The sequence below is a fragment of the Crocuta crocuta genome, unplaced genomic scaffold, assembly GCF_008692635.1.
Source record: "Crocuta crocuta isolate KB4526 unplaced genomic scaffold, BGI_CrCroc_1.0 scaffold443, whole genome shotgun sequence".
Taxonomy (NCBI): Eukaryota; Metazoa; Chordata; class Mammalia; order Carnivora; family Hyaenidae; genus Crocuta; species Crocuta crocuta.
The window spans coordinates 852,086-862,479 of record NW_027529446.1 but is presented as its reverse complement, the minus strand read 5'-3'; the positions used below and the strand labels follow the sequence as shown (position 1 = coordinate 862,479).

Here is a 10,394-nt window from a genome sequence, read left to right as displayed (position 1 = left end):
GCTCCAGAAGCTCTCAGCGTGGGAGCNTGTCACCGCCGTGTCGCCGCCGTGTCGCCCTGTCACCGCCGTGTCGCCGCCGTGTCGCCCTGTCACCGCCGTGTCGCCGTGCCACAGAGCCCGCTAAGGAGTGAAGTCAAAACCAAAGATTGTAGCACAGGAGACGGAGAAAGGCAGAGGCAGACGGAGCCCTTTTCCTTCGTCGGAGCCCCGGCGCCGCCTGTGTCCGCCCCTGCAAGCCGGTGCTTTACGCGAGGAGGGGTTTCTGTCATTTGTAACACGAAGCCACCCACAGATGAAGGGCACAATCACAGTGTGTCCACCGCGCACGCGCACGTCCACAGATGACGGTGTCCACCGCGCACGCGCACGTCCCTCGGCCGCGACCACGAGCGAGGCGCCCCCACCCGCCGCCCCGCGGACGGACCCCGAACACACGACGCTCAGGGCGGGAACCAGACACGGGAGGCCACNCCGCCGTGTCGCCGCCGTGTCGCCCTGTCACCGCCGTGTCGCCGCCGTGTCGCCCTGTCACCGCCGTGTCGCCGCCGTGTCGCCCTGTCACCGCCGTGTCGCCGCCGTGTCGCCCTGTCACCGCCGTGTCGCCGCCGTGTCGCCCTGTCACCGCCGTGTCGCCGCCGTGTCGCCCTGTCACCGCCGTGTCGCCGCCGTGTCGCCCTGTCACCGCCGTGTCGCCGCCGTGTCGCCCTGTCACCGCCGTGTCGCCGCCGTGTCGCCCTGTCACCGCCGTGTCGCCGCCGTGTCGCCCTGTCACCGCCGTGTCGCCGCCGTGTCGCCCTGTCACCGCCGTGTCGCCGCCGTGTCGCCCTGTCACCGCCGTGTCGCCGCCGTGTCGCCCTGTCACCGCCGTGTCGCCGCCGTGTCGCCCTGTCACCGCCGTGTCGCCGCCGTGTCGCCCTGTCACCGCCGTGTCGCCGCCGTGTCGCCCTGTCACCGCCGTGTCGCCGCCGTGTCGCCCTGTCACCGCCGTGTCGCCGCCGTGTCGCCCTGTCACCGCCGTGTCGCCGCCGTGTCGCCCTGTCACCGCCGTGTCGCCGCCGTGTCGCCCTGTCACCGCCGTGTCGCCGCCGTGTCGCCCTGTCACCGCCGTGTCGCCGCCGTGTCGCCCTGTCACCGCCGTGTCGCCGCCGTGTCGCCCTGTCACCGCCGTGTCGCCGCCGTGTCGCCCTGTCACCGCCGTGTCGCCGCCGTGTCGCCCTGTCACCGCCGTGTCGCCGCCGTGTCGCCCTGTCACCGCCGTGTCGCCGCCGTGTCGCCCTGTCACCGCCGTGTCGCCGCCGTGTCGCCCTGTCACCGCCGTGTCGCCGCCGTGTCGCCCTGTCACCGCCGTGTCGCCGCCGTGTCGCCCTGTCACCGCCGTGTCGCCGCCGTGTCGCCCTGTCACCGCCGTGTCGCCGCCGTGTCGCCCTGTCACCGCCGTGTCGCCGCCGTGTCGCCCTGTCACCGCCGTGTCGCCGCCGTGTCGCCCTGTCACCGCCGTGTCGCCGCCGTGTCGCCCTGTCACCGCCGTGTCGCCGCCGTGTCGCCCTGTCACCGCCGTGTCGCCGCCGTGTCGCCCTGTCACCGCCGTGTCGCCGCCGTGTCGCCCTGTCACCGCCGTGTCGCCGCCGTGTCGCCCTGTCACCGCCGTGTCGCCGCCGTGTCGCCCTGTCACCGCCGTGTCGCCGCCGTGTCGCCCTGTCACCGCCGTGTCGCCGCCGTGTCGCCCTGTCACCGCCGTGTCGCCGCCGTGTCGCCCTGTCACCGCCGTGTCGCCGCCGTGTCGCCCTGTCACCGCCGTGTCGCCGCCGTGTCGCCCTGTCACCGCCGTGTCGCCGCCGTGTCGCCCTGTCACCGCCGTGTCGCCGCCGTGTCGCCCTGTCACCGCCGTGTCGCCGCCGTGTCGCCCTGTCACCGCCGTGTCGCCGCCGTGTCGCCCTGTCACCGCCGTGTCGCCGCCGTGTCGCCCTGTCACCGCCGTGTCGCCGTGCCACAGAGCCCGCTAAGGAGTGAAGTCAAAACCAAAGATTGTAGCACAGGAGACGGAGAAAGGCAGAGGCAGACGGAGCCCTTTTCCTTCGTCGGAGCCCCGGCGCCGCCTGTGTCCGCCCCTGCAAGCCGGTGCTTTACGCGAGGAGGGGTTTCTGTCATTTGTAACACGAAGCCACCCACAGATGAAGGGCACAATCACAGTGTGTCCACCGCGCACGCGCACGTCCACAGATGACGGTGTCCACCGCGCACGCGCACGTCCCTCGGCCGCGACCACGAGCGAGGCGCCCCCACCCGCCGCCCCGCGGACGGACCCCGAACACACGACGCTCAGGGCGGGAACCAGACACGGGAGGCCACGCGGGTGTGAGTCCGCGTGCGTGACGCGTCCGGAACAGGCTCCTCCACGGGCGGGAAGGGGTTCGTGGGGGCCAGGGGCTGGGGGAGGTGACTGCTAATGGGGGTGGAGTTTCCTTTTGTGCTCATGGAATATTCTGGAACTAGATAGAAGTGCTGGTTGATTCACATTGTGAATGCACTCAATGCCACTAATTTGTACACCTTAAGTTTATTTTAAGAGAGAGAGAGAGAACCCCAAGCAGGCTCCACGCTGTCAGAGCAAAGCCCAGCCACGTGGGGCTTGATCTCGAGAACCATGAGATCATGACCTGAGCTGAAATCGAGAGTCAGACGCCTAGCAGACTGAGCCTCCCAGACGCTCCTGAGTTGTGCACTTTAAAATGGTAAATTGCATAACCTCTGGGTGGTTCAGTCAATTAAGCCCCGAACTTCAGCTCAGGTCATGATCTCACGGTTTGTGGGTTCGAGCCCCGCGTCGGGCTCTGTGCTGCCAGCTCAGAGCCTGGAGCTGCTTCGGATTCTGTATCTTCCTCTCTCTCTGACCCTCCCCTGCTCACATTTCTCTCTCTCTCTCTCTCTCTCTCTCTCAAAGATAAACATTAAAAATAAAAAAATAAAATGATTAATTGCATGTTATGTAAATTTCACATCAAAATTACTACTAATAATATAAGGACAAAAAGAGCAGGACGCATATTTCCAGTGTTTTCTGTCTCCCTCGCCAGCTCCTCTCCCGCCCACACCCTTCCCTCCCAGATCCCCGCGCTCTTCTGGCTCCTGGCCCTCTGGTGCCCGGAAGCCCCCCTCCCACGCAGGCCACACGAGGCTTGCGNCCCAGCTCTCCCTTCTCCCCCTCCCCACCCCTGTCCTAAAAGCCAGCTTTCCTCTCGCACCGGAAGCGGGCGCGGACGCAGGTGCAGAAAGGCGTCCAGGCACGTGGTTGAGGGAAAGCAAGGGCACGCTGGTGGCCGCCTCCTTCTCCGGAGACACCGAAGTGCGGGAGCCCCGTGACCCCCAGGAAGGCGGCTGCTCTGCCGGGGTGCAGTTGGTCGCACGCAGATGGCATGCACGGTACACTTCTGGAATCGACAGTAAGCCGTTCCGCAGTGACAGGGCGCAGGGTGTCCGGGGCGCTCCGGCGCCTGCAGGGGCACCACAGCGCGGGGTCCCTCCGCCTGAGAGCCACCCCCAGCCCCGTCCTCTCTCCTGACGACATGGCGCGGGCGCCACCGAGGGACAATGACAGGGACGCGAGGGGCTCGTGCTGCGGGCGAGGCGCGGCGGGGGCACCGGAAGCCACCCCTCCACCCACGATGTCGCTTTTCATCTTTATTCCTTGTTTCCCTGATTCCAATAAAAGTAAAGCCTCAGGCCTGTGAATATTTCAGTTTCTCTCTCTAAAGCAGGTCCCTCCCCAGCACTGGGGACATAGGGGCGGAGCAGTCCCTGGCCCCGCCCCCTCGATGCCCACAGCAGCCATCATCCCCCTCCCGTGTGACAGCCACGGACCCCACACACAGCCGGGGGTCCCTGGGGGCAGGAACGCCCCTCCCCCGAGAAAGACTCTCTAAAGGGTGAGGGCGTTTTATNGGTGTGAGGTGGTATCTCAGTGTGGTTTTGGTTTGTATTTCCCTGATGAGGAGGGATGCTGAGCATCGTTTCATGTGTCTGTTGGCCACCTGGATGTAGGTTGAGGGCATTTTAAACAACAAAACTATACGGGGCGCCCGGGTGGCTCAGTCAGTTAAGCGTATCACTTGGGCTCAGGTCATGATCTCGAAGTTCATGGGTTCAAGCCCCACGTCAGGCTCTGTGCTGACAGCTTAGAGCCTGGAGCTGCTTCAGATTCTGTGTCTCCCTTTCTCTCTGCTCCTCCCCCACTTGCACTCTCTCAAAAATAAATAAAAACATTAAAAACAAACCCGCCTCCCAGCGTGGGTGTCAGGGAGCAGCCGGCCTCCCCAAGCCCCTGGTCTCAAATCTCAGCTGTCCCTGGGCTGTTTGCTGGCTGCCCGGTCCTTTCTGGAATTCGTGTCCCTGTGAGAATACGCTGCATGCAGCCCCGTCGTCGGCCAGCCCTGGCCGCACACCTCCCCAGGTTGTCACAGGCCGCCAGCCCCGGGGAGCTCAGGCCACCGGCTTCCAAGCAAAGGTCGCATGCCTCAGCTCTCCAGTCATGGCACAACCCCGCTCCGCTGTGGATTTCCGTGTTGGTGGAGATCTGGCCCATCTGTGTGCGCCAGAGAGAGGAGCAGGCTGGGAACAGGCTACTCTAAGTGTCCCCTCCACTAACAGGTCATGACACGTCTCCAGTCCAACAGAGAGGCGGACAGCAGGCTAGGGAGTCAAGTTTTCTTTAATGAAAACAAAAGTCTGGGTTGAACAGTCGTGACCCAGAGCAAGCCTCCCCTTCCGTGCTACCCTAAGCTGTCCCCAGGGATCCCCCCCCCCCCCCGGGGGGGAGAATGGAGCCGGGGTCCCTGCCACCCCCTGCAGGGGGCGCTAGATGCTCTGCAGCATGTGAAGAGCGTGGAGCAGGTGCTGGCGGGTGGCCGGGGCGCAGCCGGGGTCCCCCAGGGCGCCCAGGGGGTACACGGTGCTGCGATGGCTGCGTCCCCAGACCGTGAGCAGCAGCTCCTGGCCCCGGCCACTCAGGGCCAGGTGAGCCTCGTCTCCATGGCAGCTCACCTGCCAAAGCAAGAGGAGCAAGGTCAAGGTCAAGGAGAGAGGGCCCCCGGGCCTACCCCCGCCCTGGCAGTCCCGGAGCAGCCCCCTGCCCTGGGTCTCCGCGGCTGCCCCACCCCCAGCAGCTCAGGGAACAGGCCCAGGGGCCCTGCTGTCCCGATGGGGCAACCCAGTGAGGCCCTCGCTCTTCAGCCTGTGACCCGGGTGAACCGGCCCCCCTAGCTGCGGCCCCGCCCGGGTCATTGTGAGCACTAGCCGCACTTCAGTCTGAAGAGGCAGGGAGGGGTTCCTGGCAAATAAAATCCTAATTTTTAAAAATAACGATGAAAGCAGGGGCGCCTGGGCGGCTCAGCTGGTTGAGCGTCCAGCTCTGGCTCAGGTCATGATCTCACGGTTCATGGGTTTGAGCCCCATGTCAGGCTCTGTGCTGACAGCTCAGAGCCTGGAGCTTGTTTCAGAGTCTGTGTCTCCCTCTCTCTCCGGCCCTCCCTTCGCACTCTGTCTCTCTCTCTCTCAAAAATAAAATAAAACCTTAAAAAAAACTTTAAAGAATAACAAGGAAAGCACTGTACACTACTGCCTGTGGCGTCTGGGGACTGGCCAGGAGGTGTCAGACCTAGAAATGACTTTCCAGGGAAACAACGTTCTGGCAGCTGGGAACGTAACCACACGAGATGACCCCGAGCTGCACTGTGCAGCACTGACACACATTTTCGGTTTTGTCACTTTTGTACTTGGAGGTCAATACGCCCGGCCCGCCAAGGCCGGCTGCTTCCAGCCACGCGCCCGACAGCGCCTGCCGGCCACTGAGGACGACGGCCACCCGCGCACTCACCTGCACCGTCCCGTCGCTGAAAAGTAGCAGCAAAACCCGCTCGGACACCAGGAAGCGCAGCAGGCAGAGGCCGGGCGCCCGCGCGGGCCGGCCCTCCTGCGGGGACAGACCCAGCCTGTGGGCCTCAAGGGCGGCTGTGTCCCCAGGGGCCCGCCCAGCCCCACCCCGCCCTCACCTCTCGCAGCCGCTGCTGCATGCAGCGTGCAAAGAGCCGGAGGACCGCCAGCTTGGCGCCCAGCGGGCTGGGCACGGCCCTCGGGGCAAACGTTTCCAGCTTCCCCCGCGCAGACGCATAGCAGACTCGGCTGGGGAGGGGGTACCGGGCAGTGCTGGCCGCCACAGCCTTGATCCTGGGCCCCTGAGGCCCGACGACACCTTCCCACCAGCCACACCCCCCGGGATGGGGATCCGGCGACCAGCTCCTCAGGACCCACCTCTGTCCGTACCCGCAGCCCTGCCCCTCACGGAGCCCAGGACTCAGCGCGTCTTCACTGAGACCCTGACCCGTCCCCAAACCCTCTTCCCATCCTGCCTCAGGGCTGCTCCCACCTTCCGGCCGGCGACGAAGCTCCGATCCCAGCCCCCGGCAACCCTCCCCCGCCCGGGCCACTGCCGGTCCCTACCTGACCAGCCCAGCTGCCTCCCTAGGTCACTCCTGCCAGGAAGGGCATGTCAGACGGACCCGTTCCAACCGCAACTTGAAGGTCACTGACTTCACAGCCTCCCTGTCTCCCCGTCTCACTCTCCCTCAACCCACTGCCCTGGGTCCCGTGTCAGGAGCTTTGCACAGGCTGTTCCCAGTGCCTCAGATGCTGTTCCCGACAGGCTCCTCCTCATCTTTCATGCCTCGCCTGAATGTCGCTTCTTCAGAAATCCCCTCCACAACCAGGTGGCAGAGTCACCTCCTCCAACCCCCCAGAGCGGTCAGGCAGGAAGTGCCCACAGGAGGCGTATCATAAACCCTTGAAGAAAGACTGAGGAAAGGCGGAGGGGGGCACAGGAGGCCCAAGACTTACTCCCCCGGGGGGCGCAGGGCCATGCGCGTGCCGTCCCGGAGCAGGACACCGCTGCCCCCGTCCGACAGCTGGTAGCCGAAGCCGTACTTGCTGGAATAGTCCACCCACCTGGGGGCCCAGAGGACCGGCCGCTGCTGTCCCGGGGGGTCCTGCGGGGCTGGGCACGGAGAAGGGANGGGGGGGGAGGCGCAGGGTGGGGGGGACCCGGGCTGGGGAGCCCCAGCCGCCCTGAGAGGACCCAGGGACGCCCGGACACTCCCGGCTTTCCTGTATTTCATTTAAAACAAAAACAAAACGAAAAACAGCCGTGTTAAACACACACTGCTCAACGGCCTATGGGATCCTGGATGGGGTCCCGGGAGAGAAAAGGCCACCAGCGAAAACGCCGAGGTCCGGCGGCCGCGGGAGCCGGCTGAGCGGCGCAGCGCTCTCGGGGCCGCCTTCGCTGCAAACCCCAAATTATCTTTCACTCTTTCCTGAAGACATTTGACCAGACTTGGCTCCAGCTGCTGAAGGAGCCGCAAAGGCCAGGGTCCTTCTGCGCTTCGGTCGCCAGGGGGCGGGCGTGAAACCAAAGACTAAGCGGCGCACGCGGTGGGTATCACTGTGCCCTGACGCCTCCCTCAGCTCTGCCCCCCAGCGGAGCCCCAGCATATCCGGGGGGACCCCCAGACAGATCAAGGCACCTGTCCTTGGACGTGAAGAGGAAGCTGGTCCCTGTGGGGTCTGTTGGGCTCCTACCTGGGAGGCCAGGATCCAGAAAGAGCAGCACATTCCTGACGGCTGCCTCTATCTCCTGCCTCTGGCTCCCCTTGGGGCCTGGGGAGACAGATCTATGTGGGGGGCATGGAGGTGGGACAGATAAGCCTGGCCACCCCCCCCACGAGGGGCCCCTCCCACCAGCCTGTCCCTAAACTCTCAAATCTGGGTAAGTCTTATTTTAAACCCAGAAANCTGCTGGGCCACTCTGGAGGGTGCCCTGGGTGAGCAGGTAGACGGGGACTTCAGGGCGGGGAGCCTCTCTGTCCAACAGGGAGGCCTGGGGAGGAAGGAGGGGGGGTGATGGAGGCGCCCTGAGCTGGGGGAGGGGCCCCAGCCGCCTCGATCTGAAGACCCTGCCCAGCTTTTCCCTCTGCCCAGTCTTGCTGTGAGAATGCGTTCCACCCGCCCCCCCGCGGCCCCTGCCCTGAGCCCTCACCTCACCGCCCCTCTCCACCGAGTCAGGGTCCGAACCTCCTCCTCCTGGATCTGACGCCTCGTTAGGACTGCAGGGGCCTGAGGGGGGCACGAGGAGTTTGGGGGGCAGAGCCTGGCCCCCGTGCAGACGGGGCGTGCGGAGCAGCGGAAANTGGCCGCCTGGCCCCCCAGCCCCGACGCCCCCCGACACCCGGGGCGGCCGCACCTGTGTGAAGAAGTCATCCTGCAGCAGGTGGTCCAGGCTGGGCCGCTCGGCGGGGTTGGGGGGCAGCAGGCGGGCGATGAGGCGGCGCGCGCTGGGGGAGGGGTGCGCAGGCTCGGGGTAGCGGCCGGCCCTGATGTTCTGGTACATCTCCGCCAGGGGGGCCGCCGTGAAGGGAGGGGCGCCGGTCAGCGCTGTGTACCTGACCCGGGTGGGGGGCGGGAGCCCGAGTGCCCGTCTGCATCGGGCCTGGGTGCCCGGGGTTGGCGCACGCCTACCTGCGCACACCTGCGCACACCTGGCCACGCCCCCCTGCCTGGGCAGGCTTCGCATCCGCTCTCCCGCACCTGCCCTGCACGTGCTCCCACCTGGCCAGTCCCGTCCACACAGCTGTCTGCACACCTGCCTGCGCCGGCACGCACAGCGCGCACCTTTCCGATGCCAGCGTCCGCAGGCTCGCTCCCGTCCCGCTCCGCTTGTTCGTCACAGCTGTGGATCCACCGCACCCGCCTGGGTGCTGCCTGCACGTGCGTGTGCCCGCCTCTGCGCCCGCCCTAACCTGTTTCCCTCCCGCACGCCCTGTTCGCACCCGCACACTCGCACGATGGAGGCGCGTGCCCCCACCGGCCCCACACCCGCACACGCCTGTCCGCCTCTGTCCTATGCTCATGCCTGCCTNTTCAGGTCGCGGTGCACAATCCGCTGCTGGTGCAGGTAGCGCAGGCCGCTGATCAGGCCCCGCAGATAGTAACGCACCTCGGGCTCTGTCAGGGTCTGCCGCGCCTCCAGAACGTGGGCCAGTGACTGCAGGGGACCGCAGTCAGCACTGGCACGGAGGGCACACGGGGGAGCACGGAGGGCGCACAGGGGGGCACAGGTGTGCTCAGGGGGCTGGATGGAGTTAAGGTGACCCTACATGGCCACAGATGAAGAGAGGGGCCAGATGAATAAATGGGGCGCTAGTAGACACAGGTGGGCTCAGGTGTGCAGAAGTGAGTCATGCCTAGGGGGAGACAGGCGCATAACGGACGAGCACAGATGGGTCTGGTGTGGACACAGAGACAGGTAAGTATAGAGAGGCACACAGGTGGGCCCAGATGAGCACTGCAGACATGAGGGGTGGGGAGCAGGTTCCCTCGCCCCCCCCCCGCCCCAGCCCACCTGGCGGCTGCAGTACTCCAACACCATGTACACGTGGTCACGGTCTGCAAAGTGTCCGTGGAAGGCTACAATGTTTCGGTGCCGCAAGCGGCTGTGCAGGGCGATCTCACGTTCCACCTGCAGGCATGGCCCCACCTGACCCCTAGTACTCATGCCCAGGTGCGCACACCACACCCCCAAGGGCAGGAACCTGTCTGGCGACCCCTGCGAAGCAGGGACCCCAGGGCAGTGGAGGTCTGGGCCTACCTTCCCTCGGGGGCGCAGCCGCCCGGCCCCGCCCCCACCACGAGGCACCACCTTGAGGGCAAATACGGCGCTGGTGGACGTGTCGGTCAGCTTGTAGCAGCGGCTGAAGGCGCCCTGCAGTGGAGACGTCCCCGCTCAGGGCCGGGTGTGCGCGGGTGTGCGCACCGGTGGCCCAGCCTCTTCCGCGTACAGACACACAGACAGCAGGAGAGGGACGGACCCACAGCGCACAGCCTCGCACCTGCGCGGGCAGCCTCACGAACACGCAGGGAGACGCAGGGCCGCGTCCCCAGACGTATCCGGATCTGGAAACGCAGCCGGCGGACCCCGACACCGCGTACGCACACACGCAGACACAGACAACACAGACGCGGCAGCCGCGCCTGGGGACACCACAGAGTTCTTACAAAGGCGCGGGGACCCGCAACGCTCGAACGCACACCCACAGCCGCGGACACACAACTGACCCACGGCCGCGGCACAAGGCGCCAAAGAGCGGCTCCCACGCAAGCCCGAGGCCAGACCCGGGGCGCGCGCAGAGGTAAAAGCTGGGGGCGCACCCCTGCTCGCGGGGGCGCAGACCCCGCCCCGCCCCCCGGGACCCCCGCGCACTCGTGGTGCCGGGGTCCGCACCTCTCCGATCAGCTTCCCGCGCCTGTAGACGCGCCCGGAGCTTGGGTCGCGCAGGAAGGCGGAGACCGGC

The 10,394-nt window shown here is 66.1% G+C and overlaps 1 protein-coding gene across 1 annotated transcript; it reads right to left on the bottom strand.

The window, feature by feature from the left end:
* Positions 1-4,737: 4,737 nt before the first annotated feature.
* PLK5 (polo like kinase 5 (inactive)) lies at positions 4,738-10,393 on the bottom strand (the record flags this gene model as incomplete). The annotated part of the gene is given in 11 exon segments (XM_077760605.1): positions 4,738-5,037; positions 5,870-5,965; positions 6,045-6,174; positions 6,886-7,042; positions 7,627-7,707; positions 7,843-7,924; positions 8,084-8,596; positions 8,888-9,088; positions 9,446-9,562; positions 9,692-9,805; positions 10,325-10,393. Coding segments are annotated over 11 exon segments (1,746 nt in total), but the record flags the coding sequence as incomplete, so codon positions are not given.
* Position 10,394: the final 1 nt, after the last annotated feature.